Source organism: Carassius carassius, chromosome 3, assembly GCF_963082965.1.
Source record: "Carassius carassius chromosome 3, fCarCar2.1, whole genome shotgun sequence".
In the NCBI taxonomy this organism is placed as follows: Eukaryota; Metazoa; Chordata; class Actinopteri; order Cypriniformes; family Cyprinidae; genus Carassius; species Carassius carassius.
Window position 1 is genome coordinate 36,756,844 of NC_081757.1, and position 21,637 is coordinate 36,778,480.

Genomic DNA, 21,637 nt, shown 5'->3' on the forward strand with positions numbered 1-21,637 from the left:
GTATCGTAACTTCTGAATGAACAAATACACACACAATTATTTCAAAATAATTGTCTCTGCAAGTATTCTCGTAAACACAGTCGGTTATGTTTTAAGTGAACGTATACAGTGGCCTGCTGCTCAGAGAAATTCGCTGTACGAGATGAATCTGTCTCTCTCTAAATTAGACGAAAACGCGCTTGTTGGCTGCGCGATCGACTCACTCATCCATTTGCGTAGAAAAGAGATGTAATATTATGATTTGCGTCAATTAAAAAAAAAAATTATATATATATATATATATATATATATATATATATATATATATATATATATATATATATATATATATATATATATATATATATATATATATATATTTGTGTACCGGGTGGGCCGGCCCACATTGGCTAGCGGCCCACCGGGAAAAGTCCCGGTGCTCCAGATGGCCAGTCTGCCCCTGCATCATACTGTATAAAAGCCACCGTTGTCGTTTAACTTTATTCTTTAGGCTTATTCTAGTCTCCCCCCACTGTCACAGCATCCGCATTTAGACCAATCAGCATGGAGACCACCGACCGAAAGCAGTGATCTGCCTTGCAGTTACAAATCTGGCAACGGAGACAACGGCACAACAAGCTTAACACGAGGTGTTTTTTATGAATGCAAAGTAAGTGATCATTGTTTTAAGACTAATAGTTGCATGTATTTTGTTTCGCGATGTTTGAGAAATGAGAATAAAATCGACATTTCTATATTTCTAACAGATTTATAATGATATTTTCTTAAAGTTATCGTTCATTTGTCATTTTTGCTGTTGGGTGTTTATGAAAGCGGTAACTTTACGGCTCATGTAAACAACTGGGTTTGCGCATGCTCAGTTCAAACCAGATTAGCCTACAATTCTCATCTTTCCTTTTTTTATGTATTTAAAAATGGCATGCTTAATTTCGAGTGATTATTAGAAATAGTTTATAATGTATTGTGCATTCTGCTTAAATAGAAACCTACAACTATCTACGACGCGTTCGTAGCCTACACGTAAAATGATAAATCATTGTTGACAATAAACACTTTAGAATCCGTGTTCTCACTGCAGAAATGTATTAATAATCATTCATTATTTATTTGATCATTTTCGAGTATATATATATGAACAATTGTAAATGTCACACAATACCAACAGTTAATTTCACACTATATAGGCTACAGATAAAAAGTATAAATAAATTAGGCAATTTGTTTTTTTCACCACTCAAACACTCGTTGACCCCAAACCACAGTTGCATAATGGTGCCACTTTAATGTCAAAGTATGACACCTAGTGCTTTTAAATAAAGCAACAACGTTTAACTGTAAATGTAAACACATAAATGTATAATAATAATAATAATAAAAATAATAATAAAATCTAATTGTAATAATATTAAACAGCCTATTCTTTAGGTTTAAGATTTAGGAAATTCAGTTGTCCTGCTTTTTGGTGTTAGTCGAATTACCATATTCTCAAGTAAACAAATAATTTAGCTTGTTTTAAAGATGTTTATATATATATATAAATTATTGCCAGTGTTGTTAAGCACCCTCTACATTGCGAGTAAATCACTCGCATAAATCTTCACTCGAGAGTGAAATAAATGATCATATTTTACTCGCCAGTATGTGAATTTGAGTCTGAGTATAAGTTTAGCACAGATATATATTCATTCGCCGAATAAGCGCTTCAGTTTCACTCTCCATTATGCGATCTGTGATATTTTTCAATTCATCTCAATGCATGCACAGTATGTGTTTGTTTTTGTATTTGGTGTACGTTAAACGCTAGTGTGAAGGCGCACGACTCGCGTCGCTTTCTCTCACATGCACGAAGTGAGAAAGAGAGAGAGCGAGCGAGCCTTACATATCATGCGGAGTTTACGCGTTACATGTTAACGATGTTCTTTGTTGTATTTTCCTGTCAAAATAACGGAGGTCCTTTGAATTTTTGTTTCTTTCAGTTTTTAAAAACAGCCGGGTTTTCCGGTAGTGGTCGGAACTAATAAGTAAAAGACAATCTTATTGGCTGGTGCTCACGTATTATCGTCCCTGTTTTGATTTCAGCAAATCAGTTCCCGCGAATGGACACAATCTGATTAATATTCATGAATCCAGCAGCTCGTTCATCCTTGGTGCATGTTTTACTGTTGTTATGAGTAGAATTCGGATTATTATTATCTTCTCATCACTATTATTAATCATTTTTTCCACTTTTTTTTTTTTTTACAGAAACACTGAATGACAAAAAAAAAAAAAAAAAACCCACCAGTCTTAAATTCAGTTACAATATCTCTGTGCATTCATACATGGTTATAAATTATAATTACTTAAGTTCTATCATTAAATAGTACTTGAGTATCCAGATATCATATTGTAATGCTTGACTGACTGATGTTAAGTATGTACTTTCAAGTATTTAAAAAGCTGTGCCATTTTAAAAAAAATATACAGTATTATACAGTATGTGTGTGTATGTATGTATGTATGTATGTATATATATCAGTCTGGCGAGTAAACTAAAACATTTACTAGCCAATGGCGATACAATTGCCAAGGTGTCCGTAGAGGGTTGTTAAGACTCGCACCTTTTCGCCTAACCAGAAATGGCTATGCTAGGGTGTGTTTCATTAAATATTGACTTTATAGTAGTGTGGCTGTGGCATTGACAGTCAAGTGAGACAAACATAAAAAAAGAATTCTAGGAGGAACTCATTTAAAAAGAATGTGTATACAGGTAGCTAAAGAGATAGTCATGACAACGGAACTTTAGAGACACCAAGCGATGATCCTCTGGGTCATATGACACTTATTGTTCCCCATTTGGGACTGGGTTCAGTTGCATTTACACCCGAGGTTCAATTACAGGTTGGCTGAGCCAGTGCACCACAAACATACTGACCACTTACATCACTCTGGGCCTCTGGCTTCTTTCCCGCTCTACCTGATTTTCAAATCCCTTGCTCGCAAAAGATACCAACCTCCTTGACAAACCAGTTTTGGTGTTTTTAGTGTTGCAATTCTAATAATAATAATTTAAGTGTCTTATTTTTACTCCTTGCAGGAATATGCTAATAGATTTGAAAGCTCCCAATGGAACATTCTTGCATTTGTTTTAATCAGCTGGAACTCAAACATTTTGTTTGTGAAATGCTTAAAATCACTAAAAAGCTTTTAATCATTGTATAATTTCTCTTAAAACCATTTGTAGATTTTTGATCTGCTATGCATTATATAATGTTTGTTAATAATATATTAATGAAGATTATTATAAAGTGTTATCATAGTTTATATAGCACTGCTAAGAGTATTATTTAATTTGGTCAAGCCATATCTCATAAATTAGTATACGGTGAGAGAGTGCATATGGTTGATGCCCTGATGTAAAGTACCAGTGCTACTGCTTTCTTTTAAGACGCAATGCGTGCCATGCAACTAGATTGTCACCAAGATGTCTGTTCAAATATCCTTCTTCATGAATGTATCTAGAATGACCAGTCAATCGTCCCACCCACTTACAGGTTATACGATAACAGAGACTGAAACCTGAGAAACTGCTTCGCACGCGAGGGCTGGTGCAAGCTTATAAAAGCAGCTCATTGTAAAGCTAAAGGCTTCTCTTCTCTATACTGGTGCACAATTAGAGACGGCAGGCAACAGAAATGGGTGAGAAATTTATACTCTTATGTATTTATTAAAATTTATTTAAAATGGTTTAATTAGCCGGTTAGTGTTTTATTGTAAAGAATTGATTATAGCATTTTGTATAGTGATGTTTTATAGTGATAGTTCACACAAAAATAAAATTTCGGTCATTTATTCAACGAAACCTGTATGACTTTATTCTGCAGTACACAAAAGAAGACATTTTAAAGAATATTGGTATCCATATCATTTTGGCGACTTTTGACTTCCATTTTATTGACCAAAAAACAAAACTAAAACTAAAGAACAACAGACAATTCTCAAAATATCTTCTTTTATGTTCCACAAAACAAAGGAAGTAATACAGATTTGGAACGGCATTAGAGTGAGAGAATTTTCAGCAGACAAAGTAACTAGGTCAGTGCTCACCCTTTGAAGAAATTGCTTTCCTCAAGTAATAATCTCAACTACAAGGCAATTCCAAGTAATGCTAATACAATCAAAAACAAGTCTCCAGTTGCTACTGCTTTGCAGAATTCTTAGCATTCTTTGACTGTTTGGAATGATATAATACACAGCTTATATTGTGCACTAGGATAATAATGAGTATGACTATAAGAGTATTTTTACTTAAAACTACTACTAGGAAATAATATGTGTATAGATTTAGTTTCAAAACCTGTGCATTGTCATCAAATTTTGTGTAATCTGGCTAGTCAATAAAAACCAGGAGTTGATTTTTTCAACAGCCTAGAGCCTACAGTATACCTGTTATTGTTGTTACAGTTACAGGAAAACTATTGGTTAAAGTGCCACAAACCGTCCTGTGGGTAAATGATCTCAAATACCAATGAACTCTTTCTCTTTCCCCTTATGTATGTAAACAGCACAGAAGACAGCATTGATTGTTTATGCCCACCAGAGTCCCGTCTCATTCAACGCTGCTGCACGGGATGTAGCTGTTCAGGCTCTGACAAAGCAAGGCTATAAAGTCCTAGTGTCGGATCTATATGCTATGAACTTCAAAGCCTCAGCAACTGCAGAGGATATAAAGGGTAGGAATTTGCTGAATTCACTGCTTAAATAGTTCTTAAATTCACTGCTTAAATACTTCATGGCTGTACACTTGTACTGCGTAAGGAAAATACAAAGTGCACTTACTGTACATTAAAATGCTACTATGGTATAGGTTCTTAAAAATGCTCTACAGTTGCAATTATTAGTGAACACGGGACCACTGTTTTACTGTAAATATTGCAGGTGATCTGAAGAATCCTGAGCACTTTATATACAATAATGAGATGATGGTTGCATGGCAAGATGGTCATTTAAGTGATGACATTGCTGAAGAACAGCAGAAGTTGGAGCAGGCAGAGCTGGTTATCTTTCAGGTAATAGTTTCCCAATGCTGCACAGTTACAAATGAGTTTACATGTTACTTTGATCTCAGAAAATAATGTGATTTGGGTTATATTTACAGTTCCCTCTCTACTGGTTTAGTGTACCTGCCATCATTAAAGGCTGGATAGACAGAGTCTTAACTCAAGGATTTGCCTTCACCCTGCAGAAGATGTATGACAATGGAGTTTTCAAGGTCTGAATCTTTAGAGTCAAAGCTTGTTTTGTTTGCTTGACATTTCGAATTACAAGGAAATAGTCTGTTTTTATAATGCTAATGGTGATCAGATTTAGTTAAAATGTCATTCACTATTCACACCAGGATAAGAAGGCCATACTTTCATTCACCACTGGGGGAATGAAGTCCATGTTTACACCCGATGGTGTCAATGGAGACATCAATGTTCTCCTCTGGCCTTTACAGGTGAGATAAAAATACGAAACCGATTTTTGTTTTATCTTTTTAAATAAAGAGGGCTAGTTATTCGAATTAAGCAGCAAGAACAGCTCGTTGTGAACTTGGAATCATGCTGGATTAAGTGATCAGAGTTGAATTCCAGATGAAATCCATAGGGAATGTGGGTTATCACCTATTTTAGGCTTTAGACCTGAGAACTTTATTTTTACTTTTGCTTTGGATTCAACTTAGTATGTAAATGTTAAGAAATTACATATTAGGAAAATTAATAGGAAATATGGACGTGGAACAGAATTGTTTGAGTGACATGCATTGGCTGTTGCTACGTGACTTGGATGGGAGAGTCTGTATTTCTTAATGCAAAAATGGTTACAGAAATGCAAAAAAATGGAATGGAAGACAGGAGTGGTTTAGGAAAGTCTGGAGAAAAAGTCAGAACTGCAAGATATTAACTTCTTTTTTGCAGTTATGATATTACATCTTAGATTTCTCATTTTATGAGAAATTTGAGTTTACACAGTGTATTTCAGGTTTTTTTTCTGCAATGGAATTAAAAAAATAAAAAAGGTAATTGGGACTTTTTCTCTCAGTAGTGGGTTGATATCTCACAATTCTGCATTTCTATATTGCGATTCTGAGTTTATGTCTCGCAATTTAGAAAGAGTAGCCAAAGATTGTGTTTAAACATCTCTACATTTTTTAACAGTACGAGTAGCACTGCATGGATTGTGTGAGTCAGTCACAATAGTTGCATCCAAAGGATGCACTATACACTTATACGTGTACTTAAGCACTACACATATACTTAACTGTATAGTCTATGAATTTTATAATGTTATTTTGTCATTCAGCATTGGAGTTTGAAAGCTTGAGTGCATGAAGTGTCCAACATTCCACACTTCGTTTTCTTGGTTAATTAAGTGCATCATCTGTGTATTTAAACTGCACTTTTTTATACAACAATATTGCATAAAACAATGCATAAATACACAAATTGGGATGCACCTAATGTACTTTACAAAGAGGCTGTTAACGACGTGGCAAATGTTAAATAAAAAATCTTACACCAGTTGAAATGAAGATTATAAACAGAATTTTTTTTTATTACAGAATGGAGTGCTGCGTTTTTGCGGGTTTCAGGTCCTCGCACCCCAGATCTTCTGGTGTCCAGCACACACACCTCCAGATGGCAGAAATGCCATGTTAGAGGCATGGAGGGAAAGGCTGAATGGTGTTTTTGCCGAAAAACCTCTTTCATTTGCTCCGACTGAATACTTTGACCTTAGTTTCCAAGGAGGGTTTAGCCTTCGGCCAGAGGTGAAAGAGAAGTATGCCTCTGAGCCGTATGGCATTACCACGGCACAACATTTAGGCAAACCTCTTCCTCCAGACAACCAGACCAAAGCTAAGCAAAGCTAAATGATCCAGTCACACAAGATATCATTCAAGGATTTCATTCTAGGAATTTTTAGCAGAATTAAGGAGTTTTAAATGCAAATTTAGGAATCAAATTCTTTAATGATACTATTTTGCGGATGTGGATGTTTTATATAAGATTACAATTTGTGCATTTTAATGAGTTCAACTCATGCTCATGTTTTACTCATGTTCATGTACGATTTTAATTATAATCAAAATGCAAAAAATAAATATATAACACTACTATCATTTATAGCACAATTGTTTATACACTTATTTATTTGCCAATTTGTAATTCTCCCGTAATTTTTTTTTTTTTTTTTTTTCTTCTGTGTGTTGTTGTGTGTCTGTTTACTGGAAGCTTATGTCACTAAAACAAATTCCTTGTATGCGCAAGCATACGTGGCAATAAAGCTCTTTCTGATTCTGATTCTGATTCTACTACTTTTTTGTATGTCTTCCCTTGTTAATCTCAATGTATTTTTTTAATCATTATTATTATTATTATTTATCCTTTGTAGAAATAAATGCATTATTTTTAAGTAATTGAAGTAGCAACTGATAAGTAAATAAGTGAACAACAAAAACACACTAGATTCATGCAGTCATGCTAGAGTCAACTATTAAAATTAAGGTACATTTTAATCATTAGTCTGAACAGTGTGCATAAGATACACATACATACACGTATACATGTTAAAATCAAATAAATATATTAAGTTCATAAGCTTTCGAAGTTCTTACAGCTTTTTTATTTAGAGTCTCTGATAGTGTCAATATATAGATTAAACTGTGTTCCTAGGGCAGAAATGGTTACATATGTTTATGCTGTAATTTTAAACAGTACATTCATTATCTATTTAACATCTCTGCAATTCTTTGTGTTTTATTTGGCAAATCATAATGAAATCTAGGGCCATATCTAGCCAATTTGATGCCCTAGATTAAATCCCTATTGATTTCCCCAGATTATTTATATATATATATATATATATATATATATTTGTCACATTCATATCGGTTGTCATAGTAACAACACTAATTTGTGGAGTTCAGCACATTGTGAGTTCCCCAAATCTGAATGCATTATTTGTAAATTGACTTAAGATAAACATTTTGCACAATTTGGCTGTAATATCATGGTGTTGCCACTAGATGCCTGTATAGCCCTACGTAACAATCCCTAGTCGTTAAGACATTGCACATAATTTGCACATTATTCACACATAAATACATTTTATTACATTTGGATTTGGGTGCATGAGATCAATGGCTAATTTTTGTATTTATCTGTTTTTGTGTTGTTGTTGTTGTTTTTTTTCAGTTATCGCATTATTATTTCAGTCAACCCTGTTACCCCAAACTACGTAAAAAAAGCCTTATGTGACATAAAAGTAATCAATGCGACTATTTCATCCTTTGCTACTCATTAACGCTTGAACTACTATGGGCTGAAATATGTGACGCTGCCCTCTATGTGAATGACGCTGTTGGGATCGACAAAGCGGCTTAATAAAGGATGTATTGATCTCGTGAATTAGCGATTTTAAATTACTCGGAGAAACATTTATTGGAATTAAAGTGACAACTTGCCCCGGTCTCCCTTACGTGCTTACGCACACTGACAGAAAAGCGTCGCGACGCGAATAGGTCATTTAGATGCGCCATCGCGTCATTTGCTGCAACGCAATCCCAGCCATCCCAATCGCGATCCCATTCCCGGCGTCATGTTCCGTTATTCGTCCATATCAGTCGTTTGACCTACTGAACGGAAGTTGAAGAGCTGCTGCTGATGGACGGAATTCCGAAATGAACTGAAGTTAATTTATTTGAAAAGTAGCGCTGCGCGGTATGTGTTATAAAATGTTTTATAAATATTGTTTTATGTGTTAATGACTCATTCGTGGTGAATCGGCAGTGTAAGCTGTTGATGTCATGCCTCAGTTATGCACTGACATCATTTTCTATAAGCAATAGCCTGTCTTTATTCTTCACTATCTATTATTCTAAAAGTAGCCAGAAATACGAATCATTTTACAATTTCCATAACGAGGTTTATTTTATTTATCTATATATAAAAGTATATATATATATATATATATATATATATATATATATATATATATATATATATATATATAAGTACTTGCTCTATAGATGCATTTCTAAAAGTACAAATACTCACATCTATTCTCTAAATTAACATGCGGTAATGAAACTACATGCATAATAATTGTAAGAATCAACCAAATTCTATATAAATTCATTTTCATTCATTCATGCATTGGGAGTAAATTAATTAATTTGAGTATAGCAAGATGTGTCAGCATCCCAAAAGTATTTTTTTCAATTCTATATAATTTGTTTACATAAAGAGATTTAAATCCTTATGTGTGGAATCTTTTTAAACATATTGTTCGTATGTGCTGTAGAATCAGGAAGTGGAGCTGTGTTTTTCTCTTCAGGTGCGCAGCATTGGTGGACAAGGGCGTGGATGTAGCAATGGTGCTGGATCTGGGTGAGAACTGCATGGAGCAGGCTAATGGAGGAGGGCTCGCTAAGAATGTCTCAGAAATGTTAGAACCAGAGCCCAGCACAGAGAAACCCAAACCAGTCAGAGCCAGGACCAGCAGTATCACCCAAAGAGACAAATCGACCCACAATGGGCCTCACACGCAGCCTCGTACCACTTGGGATGGCTGCTCCCAAGTTCAACGAAGACTCCAGAAGACAGACGGTAGAAATAAAGGAGAATCTGTGCAGCCAAGGGAACCTTCCAAACCACCACCTTGTCGAAGACCACTTAGTCTGGAAATAAAACCACAGCGAATTAGAGCAACGCAGCCAGTGCAGAAGGTGATACAGCCACCGTGGCGTACTGGGGGCCCTTCTCCACCCATGAGAAGCCAGACAAGTCTTAGTTTGGGGTCAGGGAACTGGCTTCGCCGGAGTGAGAGCACATGCACAATGATCTCCAAGATGCCCACACATGCTGGCAGGGGTCAAATGAGACCTGCAACCTCCTTGCCACATATTGCCAGGGGTATCACTCCACTTTCTTCACCATCAACACCTCGTGGGCCGTGCCTGCTTGTGGCTCTCCGTCCCATAAACCTGGAACAGGAGCGTCAGACCTTTTTTCAGTCTAACTATCAGTATGAGCCCCAGTTTGATTATGCCTCCCCAGAGCCTGTCAGTGTTTTGGAGAAGTACAGAGAGGGATCCAGTCTCTTTCTGTCCCAGGTATGTTTTATATCAAAAATACAGACGTTTAGATCCAGTGAGCTACATTACTGTCAGTGTCAGCTGCAGTCGCATTTAAGTTCTGTGATTTTTCATGAAAAAAAAAAACAATTATTTCAATAAGAAAACATGAGTGGGAACACTCCCCTTATTAAGAGATTGTTGTTTTGCCACGTTGACCAAAAGAAAGCAGCTTGGTTTGAAAGAGGCTTCTGTGTGAGCAGTGCTTCATACATTACTACAGTACTAACAATAGACAATGGATCCTTTTTGCCCACAGACATTTCAATAAAGTAACTGCACCTTAAGGTAGCATCTTAACAGAAATAGAGACCTCACAAGTGACCAATTAGGAAGACTCTATGTAGGGAGCAACTCTGTGTGCCATATAAATAGTGCATGAGAGACTCCAATTACAGTTGATTTTTGTAGAGTTTACATGTTTGCACGTTGCAAAGCTAATGATGCAATATTCTAATAAGCTTGAAATTATACAAGTAAAATACAGAATTTTTCATTAGTTTTAACCATTTTTATCTGTAATTTCACTATCTCTCTCCATTTTAATCAGCTTGTCAGTTCCTTCTCTGCAAAAGAAACATACAGTGCTGCCTTAGGTTTTGAATAAAACAAGGCGCCTTGGAAGTATGCATAAATATGCTGCCTATTTGCTTTACGTTGGGAGCGCAGTTATGGTGGAATAAAATGTTTACATTTTTATTTTATATTCGAGTAATTTTGACATGGTTTTGTGATTTTTATTATTATAATTTTTTTGTCTGTATAGTTCTTATAATTTTATTTAAATTTCAGTTTTAGTTATTTTAGTACATCAAGTGGAACTAAGTGCTTGCTTAGCAACCGTATAAAGTAAATGAAATATTTATATAAATATACTTTTCTATTATTTAATTTAATTTCAGTTAATGTCTATTTATTTCATGTAACAAAAATATGTTTTTTTTTCTTTTATTGTGTTCATTTTAATTAACTAGGATACCCCTGTTTGGAATATAGCCATAATGTTGATAAAGTCCTGAAACTGTTGCCATTTGTCTCACTTCGTGCCTTTTTTCTAGGCAGTTGGGATTATGGAGTGTGTGCTGAGGAAATATGAGACCTATGAAATCTTTGAAGAAGTCACAGGGGGCAGCTTGCTACCGAAGAGTCAAGTGTGGGCAGCCACACGCAAGTACCTACAGAAGGAGGGCTGTGTTGGTGAGGTGTGTGGATATCCCAGTTCAAGTGTCTGTACATTACTGTTTTGAAAAAAAAACAAAGAAATAGTAATCTCAGATCCTGTCACCAGGTGGTCATAAGTCTCTCTGATGAGCTTCTGTCCCAGGCAGTAATGATGGTGGAGAGATGTCGACCAACACTAACTATTAACTTGTCAGGAGCGAGGCAACACTGGCTTGAGGGCATGCTTAGACACGAGATTGGTATGAGCTTTAACACACTTCAAATTATATATCAAACACTAATATTAAAAACAAATTGTTTTGTCCTAACCAGTCCGACTGTGACAAGGGACATATTTTAAAGTCATTTCATTCGTATTGCTGTTGGGAAGTTCAAGGTAGCGCTACATATAGTAACATCTAATTGGTACAAATTGTGTTAGAAATAAAAGAGTGCTGCTGTGATTTTGCAGGCCAGCCCAGATTATAGCATCAACCCCAGGTTTTCTTTTATGCTAAAAACCATTTCGATATTAAGTATAGATCATGTTCCATTAAGATATTTTGTACATTTCCTGCCGTAAATATATCAAAACCTAATTTTGCGATATATAAATAGATTTATATGTATAAATCTCAATTTCAAAAAATGTACCCTTATGACTGGTTTTGTGGTCCTGTGTCAGAAATGTAGGCTATAAACAAACTAAAATACACTTGCAAGACTTCAGTGTCACTACCATTAAGCCTTTGACAACTCTTTAAAGTTTTTATCTAAAAAAATATGAGTTAAGCAAGAATGTGATTATAAGAGGTTGTGAAAGCAGACTAGGAAGTAGTTTCCTGTTTAGCAAAATGACGTTTAATGTCTCCAATGACCTCTGTAGTCCCATAAAGCACTGTTACTACAGTACAATAACAGTTTCTGTCTTTACTACTATTTAGCAACTATCTTTTTCAAGACAACTCAACTTAAAAAAAGGTGTATTACTGATGTATTTTATGTCGTAGAATAAAGCGTGAAAATATCTTGAGCTTGTGATAACCACCACAGACCTTTCATTTAACCAAAAATGCATAAAAAAAACATTGATTGCAAGAAGATAGAACTGCAAAAATGCTAACTAATTTCTGTTTTCTGGCTTGCAAAAAAAATGCCCTTTCTGCAGTATTCTGTATTGTATATTACATATCAGTTATGTTCTGTTTGGCTGTCAATGTGTCACATTGTGTAGCATTTTTGCATTTGGTCTCGGCAGGAAAAGCACTTGTTTTTGCTGGGTCACAGCTGGTTAGGACATTGATCGTGCTATACAAGAAATATTGTATTCTATTGACATTCTTCTGGTTGAATCTAGTTGATAACTGACCATTCTTGATGTTAATTTTGTAGTTTTTTGTCTACAAATCCTGCCCTTCCAGCAATTTTATGACTTTCACTCCCAGGCACACATTACTTACGGGGTGTGAATAACAGCATGCAGCCATGGGCCACTTCTGTTGCGAGAAAGCAGTTTGGACTGAAACCAGCTAATCCTACTGAAGAGGGGCTTGCTAGTCTTCACAGTGTGTTGCTACGGAAACAGCCCTTCCTGTGGCGAGCCGCTCTGCTATACTATACTGTATACCATGCCACAAACATGAGCTTCAGCCAACTGTTCAGCCATATTGCTCGCTTTGTCCAAGATCCTGCTGTACGCTGGGAATACTGCCTCCGCGCCAAACGAGGACAGACAGATACCTCGAAACCAGGTGAACTAATCACTAAGAATAGAACTGAGAAACATTTCTAATATGTTATGTGTCATTTTATTATGTTGACTTGAGATATCTGAAACATGTTAGCAACATGTTAAAGCTACCAACCATAATAACATGCTAAGACATGTCAGAATGTTAAAGTATCATGAAACCCTACAACACATTTTTTGAGATGTTAACATATATGAACAGGTTGCACACCATTAAAAACAACTTTAGGACTCCTTATGTCTATTAAGGTAAAAGTGGTTATTTATGAATTTTTTGAAGCAATATCGTTCTTTTGTTAAGTTAAGCCTACGTCATGAAAAGTGATGTATATTCGTTAATCTGGAGTGGTGATTTGCTGCATTGACCAGAGAGTACAAGTTTATGCAAGGCCGTAACCATGTCTTGAACATTGGGGGGCACCAACTTACACTACACACTGCCGTTCAAAAGTTTGGGAGCAGTACGTTTTTTTAATGTTTTTTAAAGAAGTTTCTTTCGTCAAGGCTGCATTTTATTTGATCAAAAAATACAGACTAATATTCAAAAGTTTGGGATCAGTAAATTGTTTTCCTTCTATAAATTCCTTAAAGAAATTAATACTTTTATTCAGTATGGATGTGTTAAATGGCTAAAAAGTGACAGTGAAGACATATATTGTTAGAAAAGATTACTATTTTGAATAAATGCTTTATTTTTATCATTTTATTCATCAAATAATCAAAAAAGAAGTATCACAGGTTCCAAAAAAAAAAAAAATATTAAGCAGCACAACAGTTTCAACACTGTTAATAAATCAGTATATTAGAATGATTTATAAAGGATCATGAGACACTGAAAAAGGAGTAATGATGCAGAAACTTCAGCGCTGCGTCACAGAAATATATATTATTTGAAACTTTATTAAATTAGGAAACCAATATTTAATATTTCACAATATTACTGGTTTATTTCTGTATTTTGGAACAAATAAATACTGCTTTGATGAGCATAAGAGACTCCAGTAAAAATCATAAAAAATTTAACTGATTTTGAATGTAGCCTATATATAAAAAGCTACATTAATGCGCCACTTGACGCAGACACACACACACACACACACACACACACCACTTGCACACAAATCAGACTGAGCACAGAAACTGCACGTCTACGGCATGCTGCCCCACGACTCTTGTTAATAAAATAGCTTTGATACTAAATCGCTACGTTATATTACTCAACAATGAGGAGATAAAATCGCTGTTTTTAAGTAACTAAACGCAAAACTTCAATCAACTTCCACCCCTCTCTCTCAAAATGGCAATATTTCTAAAGAAAAAGAAAAAAACAGCTGACTAATATTAAATCATTTGCAACTTCCATCTAACCTCACTGTGTAGTTTCAACGTTAAACTGACACTTCTTGCTCTGCTTCTGTGAACGGTAAACCCGCCTACTTTGATTTGATTGGTCGTCTCAGTTCCCTTTCGAACATTCTCTCACATTGTGTATGGGGGAAACTCCTGTTTACACTGAAACTGAAGCCTGATTTGTTCACATGCACAAGCCAGTGGTGCTCTAGCCCGCCAAAATGGTGGAGCTTACCCCTATATAAGTCGGCTCAGAGCGCCATTTCATCAGAATATTCTGCTTCAGTGATGACAATAATCTCTTCGCTGATGCTGGATGGAAGAAACCAAAGAAGGAAAGAAGCTCTCTCTGCTTGAAGCCATCTAAGAATCCATAGCAGTGGAAAAAGCAGGACGGACGCCTTCCCCTACAGCTATCCGGGTGACCAAAAGAGCAAATTTTGAGCACATTTCCATTGCTTCAAATTAGAGATGCAATGCAACAATATCATTTTTTCAGAACCAATCCAATACCGTAAATTCTGAGTATCTGTCGATACTGATCCAATCCAGGTTTTTTATTTGTATTTTTTTTTTATCAGTAGAATTTCTATACTTCTCTGTGTTAAACACGATCTACAACATATAGACAACTTAATTTTCATGAAAAATAACAAATGAAAAAATATAAATTCATAATCTATGAAAAAAAAATCCTATTACACACTAGGTTAGTTGATATTTCAGCAGCAAAATATACTCAGAAGTATAATGAAAATAATCAGGTGCACAATAATGTTTATAAAATCTAGTAAAAATTTTTATTAAATAAAAGTGAATGTCTAAATCTGGTAAAATGGTACACATTGCTCTTTGTATAGTTGTAAAATACATTCATGAAAAAACAAGTAAATACATTTATATATAAATATATTCTATAAAATTAAAGACATTTCTTTTAAATTTATAGCAACTTATGATAGATAGGACAGAACAAGAAAGACTATTAATAATCTTTTATTGCGCAGAAAAGTATTATAATACTATTATAAGGCTCCAATACAGAGTGGCAAAAAGTGCTTATGCACATCCCATGCGCAGAATGACGTGCTTGAAACAACACTGAGTAACAGTGCATAGGCTGCACTGCCCTCTGAGCTCTCTAGCATAGAAAAGTTAGTACAAAGGGAAGAGGTATTGATACGTAGTATATTAAAAAGCAAGCAAATTGCGAAAGCATGAGCCTCGCCAGTCATCCATCGCATCCATCGAAGCCCTGCAGGACTACCTCAGCCCTGGCCAATAAAGCATATGCAGCAGTCGGCCAGGCCAGCTCGGCGCTGCATTCAATGGTGGTTCTCCAGGTGTTTCAGGCCAAAATTATCCGATCTATGGACAAGTCTAAGCAGGATCACAAGGCTTTTAAGGAGCTGTGCACAGCGACAGATCTGGCTCTGCATGAAAGTAACAGCTCAGGCTATTGGCAAGACCATGGCGAGCCTTGTAGTGCTGGAGCGCCACCTATGGCTGAATCTCACAGAGATCAGGGATGCTGAAAAAAATGAGCCTCACCGGTCTCACTGAAGTGGCTATTTGGGCCAGCCATGGACAGGTTAGCTGAGCATTTTATGGAGGCATAGAAGACGTCAAAAGTGCTGCGTCATTTCCTGCCTAAGTGCTCCATCACTGCGGCCCCAAGCCTCCAGAAGACCCCTTCCACTCAGCAGCCACTGTACTGCAAAATCAGTGCATGCCCAAACATCCTACTACTGTGATAGCAGACGTATATACTCAAAAGAGCATTTCTCCTCTCATTACACAAACGAATGCAAATTCCCTACCCACACGCGGCAAATTTCGACTCAAAAAATTTGAGCATCTCAGTTCATGGCCTGGGCAGCCATTCCTGTGGTGTTGTCAAGTTGGGTTCTAAACAGATGAAGTTACTCACTTCAGTTTGCTCGCAGGCCGCCTCCATTCAGAGGCATTATTCACATGGTCCCAGACAACGAGGCTCATGTTCTCCAGTCCGAAGTACAAACATTGCTTGCAGAAGGTGCCATGGAACAGCAAGTCAGGCTTTTTCAGCAGTTACTTTTTTGTGACGAAAAAAGATGATGGGATGAGACCAATTCAAGATCTCAGACTTCTCTCTTATGAGATGGCCATTCAGAATGTTAACTTTGAAATAGATCCTCGCGCAGGTTTGTCCCAAGGACTTCTTTCTGACATTGGATCTGAAAGATGTGTACTTTGACACCCACATAACCCCCGCCATTGTTCTTGAGATTTGCATTCGATGGAGTGGTCTATCAGTACACAGTCCTACCATTCGGACTGTCTCTGGCCCCTCGCACTTTTACGAAGTGTATCATTGTGGCTCTTTCGCCTATGAGACAGATGGGAATCTGCATTCTCAATTACCTTGACGATTGGCTGGTTTTAGCCAGAACAGATTGGGAACTAATCGTGCACAGATCGCTGTAGATCAGCCATCTGGAGTTCCTTGGAGCGGCGTGGCTTATGCCAGAACAGTCCCTGACGATTCAGCAACTTGCAGCGTCTTTCAAGCCGGGCACTTTGTGTCCCCTCAGGACTTTCCAGAGAATGCTCGGCCTAATGGAAGCTGCCTCCTCTGTTATTCTTTTAGGCCTTCTTCACATGTGGCCTCTCCAACATTGGGTCAAAGGCCATGTCCAATCATGTCTTTTTTACAAGAGCTATTGGATAATGGATACAGTACTGGATACTAGAAAATTTATGTGGCAGTTATCACAGTCAGCCAGTCAGTAAGCAGAAACGAGTTGGTCATTAAGTTCTTGAAGGGTGCCTGGAGATTAGGGCTGCACCCCAAATCACATGTGATATTAAATGTGCATCTTGTCAGTAAAGCCGGTTCTGTAATCAGCAGTAAATCTCTAAACGTGCGTGATTTCACATGGAGCAGCGTTACCTACACAGAGCCGTTGTTCACTGACATGCTGCGCAAAACATGCGTGAAATATGATCGTGGTTTGGCGCAACTTGTCTGTGACCAACGGCTCTGTGTAGTTAATGCTGCTCCATGTGAACACACACAGGTGATGGAGATTACCGCTGATTACAGAACCAGATTTACTGACAAGATGTGCATTAAATAATGCATGCGATTTATTGTGCAGCCCTACCGGAGATTTGTATCCTACTCGCCCTCAGACCGTGCCGACCTGGGACTTATCCATAGTTCTGAGGGCCCTAAAGCCCCCACCTGTTGAGCTGTTCCATTCAGCCAACATGCGGCCCATGTCACTTAAAACCACCTCCTTTTGTCGGTCAAGGGTGTGGGTGACTTGCAGGCACTGTCAATCAGTGCTCCCTGTCTGGAGTTTGGGCCTAAAGACTGTAAGGTCGTCCTCAGTCAGTGCTTCCTGTCTGGAGTTTGGGCCTAAAGACTGTAAGGTCGTCCTCAATCCAAGACACTGTTATGAACCTAAGGTTCTCTAAACTCCATTCAGAGCCCAGGTTATTACCCTTCTAGTGCTTGCCGCTGCAGACGGCGAGCAGGGTCCCAGTACTCTGCCCAGTGAGGGCCCTTATAGTGTACATTTAGTGCTCTGGTCGTTTTTTCAGACAATCAGAGCAGATATTTGTCTGCTTCAGAGGCCCCTGTAAAGGGCTGCCAGCAACGAAGCAAAGACTTTCCTGCTATAAAGTAGATTATAGTAGAAATATATAGTAGAAATAGTTATATCTGTAGTCCCCAGCAGTGCTTTGGACTCAGTTTGGCTCATGTTCTTTGGAGTCCTTAATTAAGTGCTTCTACGACTGGGCTCGCAGAGCAGGTAGTTCTAAATCTGCTTGTAGCATGGTGTGATTGGATGTGTTCCCTATACACAACGTGAGAGAACATGTTGAACGCCACCGTTTTTCCATATTCAACTAACTATGTTCTTCCCCCAAATTAAACGAGTTGATATGTACCTCTCCCAGCTCAGTGTATGCTCTCAATCACTGTAGCGCGATTATGCTACTTTAGCTTAGCACCATTCATTAGGATCCAGACAGGGATGAATTTAGAAGCCATCAAACACTTCCATATTTTCCCTTTTTAAAGACAGTTACATGAGTAGTTACACAAGTAAGTATGGTGACACAAAATATAACGTGATGATTTTCTAAGCGGATAAAAAATTATAACAATATCATTTAGACCTTGGCACAGTTATATCATCACTCCTGAAAACTCCTCACGTTTGTTGTATTGATGGAAGTTAGATGGAGAAGGGAGTTTTCAGGAGTGATGATATTTCTGTGCTGTGGTTGAAATGTTGCGAAGTGCTCTTCCGCCATACATTATAGTCATAATTTGTATCCGCTTAGGCTATCGCCACTGTTTATTTTTTTGTCACCATACTTACTCGTGTTACTACTCATGTAACCATCTTTAAATAGGGAAAACATGGAACTGTTTGGATCCTAAGGAATTAATGGTGCTAAGCTAAACACTAGCATAGTGGCGCTGCGCGCTACAGTGATTGAGTGCACACACCGAGACGGGAGAGGTATCAACTCCTCTAAATTGAGGGAAAAACATAGTGGAATATGGAAAAATGGTGGCGTTTTCCCTTAAGACAGTGTGTAGAAAGTGTGTACGTGGAATAGTAATCTGGCCTCTTGGTATAAAGGAGAAAATATGCTGGCCCTTAGGTCTATCAAAGTTGCCCATCTCTGATCTAGTTTTATACTGCCTCTCTGTATTTGTAGTATTTATATTTTTTGCATATGTGTGTGTATACAGGTTGCTTCAGTAAAGATCAGGTCTACCTTGATGGAATTTTAAGGATTTTACGCCACAGGAGGAACATTGATTTTAAGATATTAACCGCTCTTGGCAAGGCAGGTCCTATTCACACTCATGTTTTTAAAATATTATTTTTGTCAGTGAATCTATTCAGTTAATAATAAATATTCATACCAATTTATGTAATTCCTGTTTTTAGGTTTCCTATGAAGATGTGGACAGACTTCGGCATTTGGCTGTCCTAAATGGAACTAGGATTCCTCACTTCATGCAGGATGAAGAACGTTATCTTCAACACCTTGACCACATTGTCACAGTGAATGAACTGAGCGATGCAGAGCTTCAAGAGCTCATTCCATGAAGAGATGCAAAAAAGTATCAAAACCATTCAATTTTCCCAGGCCAAAAAAAGTGTCTGCAAAATTGTGATTTTATAAACAACTGTTTGATATAATTTGGATGGTTTTTCATGAAAACGTGATCCATGATGATCATCCATAAAAAGTATTACAAACAGCATGGTTGTGTCCAGTGATGGAGGTGGTAATTTTCAGTATTAAGTGCCATACTCAGTAAGTCTGTTTACAAAAATAATAATTGTGTTTTAAAACCATATGACTCGGGCATGAAAGACATGTTTGGATTCTTGCAAACCCAAGGTATGTTCGGAATGGCAGACTACCATGCTCATAACATTTTTTTAATATATACTGTGCACAGTATGCACATTTTCTGAATACATGAATGATATAGTACATTATGCCAAAGTGTGCAGTACTGTAATGCAGTGAGCTCGACTTTACCTTGTGTTTCATGTTACGACTGAACCAAAAGCGGTATCAACCGTTATTTCTCTCTAAATTGATTAGCTGATCAGACAAAAAATAAGAAATTCAGAATAATTGTATTTCAGAGTTGACAGTTGGATGTCGTGTGGATTTTAACATGCATTGTATATTGTTTTTAATAAACTACATTGTATGTGATACAGTAGTATACCATTCCGAACACCACCATATTCATGAGAAGCTGAAAGATTGTCATGTAACATTTTAACTGCACACACAATGTAATGGGCACATCCCATCATGCCAAATAATGATATCACACACAAGGCAGAGCTATTTGAGTACTAAATTAAATAAATTACCCTGACAGTATTTATATGAGGTTTCGCACGTGAACCTATGAACACGTCATAGTGTTCTACTAGTCTTTCAGTTTCTCTATTATTTATTTTATGTATTATTTACTTCTTGTATTCATGTTAAACACTGAATGTCTGTGGTATTAGCTTTATACACAAGTAGCAAATGCATTTTTTCTTTAATTTAGTATAGCAAGCAATGCAAAAAGACACCAAGGCCGACTCAGTTTAATGAAGTATTGAGAATCTGATGAAAAAGAAAATTACACAAATGAAAAAATTGCCCCCTTTGGCACTATATTTTCCTCATTAGGGCTCATGAAATGCTAGTACTCTATCTAGAGATAGTGTTCTTCTGAGAGCATCCTTGGTGGTCTTTATAACCTGTGCTAATGTGATGTGACACCTTTGAAAGGAGTTGCCACTGCAACCTCTGCTTTTCTTACCTGTTTAAAGCAGTCCAGCTAGCCGACTTCCTCACTGTGCATATTAAGATTGTGATGGACTCAGGAAGAAAAAAATGGGAGGTCATGGATGTGCCTTATATGGGTTCCAAACTCATGTCATGTCATAGCTACATGGTATATGCTTGAAATTACATATCCATTTGTATTTATTATTATTGTCAGTACTGCACGAAAATTGCACACTTCACGATAAGTTGCTGTTATCTTATTAAAATTATACATTGAAGTCCCTAAAATCATTGTCTGAGCGCTGAATCTCAAAGACTATATATGTTGTGAAGCACGTCATAATTAAAGAAACAGTTCACCTAAAAATTAATATTTGCTGAAGATGATGTTGTCTTTGTTTCTTCATCAGAACAGATATGGAAAATGTAACATTCCATCACTTGCTCACCAGTCTATCCTTTTGCAGTGAATGGGTGCCGTCAGAATCAAACAGCTGCTAACATCACAATAATCCACAAGTAATCCACACGAGTCCAGTCCATCAACATCCTATGAACTTAAAAGCTTTTTGTTTCTTAGAAATCCTTCAAAACATTTTAAACTACAAACCACTGTCTCCAGCTAAAATACAAGACCTCTATCCGTAATAATGCTTTTATATATATATATATATATATATATATACACCTTAGAACCCATTGCATCTGAATCAGGAGAGAAATATGCATGGATCAAGCACGGTTTACAAGAGAAAAGTTTAAAACAAGTTTAAACGGGACAAAGATGGATTTATTACAAACAGCTTCTCACTTCACAAGACTTTGATGGTCTGGAGTGATGTTTTTTACTTTTTGTATACATAATTGTATGTATTTTTGTTTAAATGTGATGTTTTTAT

At 36.9% G+C, this 21,637-nt stretch overlaps 2 protein-coding genes across 3 annotated transcripts; both read left to right on the forward strand.

Moving 5' to 3' along the window:
- Positions 1 to 514: 514 nt before the first annotated feature.
- Positions 515 to 7,136, forward strand: nqo1 (NAD(P)H dehydrogenase, quinone 1). 2 transcript variants are annotated; one of them, XM_059523524.1, is made up of 7 exons: positions 515 to 649; positions 3,534 to 3,678; positions 4,545 to 4,712; positions 4,918 to 5,048; positions 5,138 to 5,251; positions 5,378 to 5,479; positions 6,584 to 7,136. In XM_059523524.1, exons 2-7 carry the CDS (start codon positions 3,675 to 3,677, stop codon positions 6,890 to 6,892), a joined length of 828 nt encoding a protein of 275 aa, XP_059379507.1. In that variant the 5' UTR covers positions 515 to 649; positions 3,534 to 3,674; the 3' UTR covers positions 6,893 to 7,136. The 2 variants fall into 2 exon arrangements, with proteins under 2 accessions (XP_059379507.1, XP_059379499.1); XM_059523516.1 differs by lacking the exon at positions 3,534 to 3,678 and having other exon boundaries at positions 628 to 649.
- A 1,419-nt stretch (positions 7,137 to 8,555) lies between these two features.
- On the forward strand, positions 8,556 to 21,109 carry kiaa0895l. The gene is made up of 7 exons (XM_059537024.1): positions 8,556 to 8,741; positions 9,358 to 10,135; positions 11,215 to 11,358; positions 11,445 to 11,577; positions 12,763 to 13,068; positions 19,174 to 19,271; positions 19,376 to 21,109. Exons 2-7 carry the CDS (start codon positions 9,395 to 9,397, stop codon positions 19,535 to 19,537), a joined length of 1,584 nt encoding a protein of 527 aa, XP_059393007.1. The 5' UTR covers positions 8,556 to 8,741; positions 9,358 to 9,394; the 3' UTR covers positions 19,538 to 21,109.
- The last annotated feature ends 528 nt before the right edge of the window (positions 21,110 to 21,637 follow it).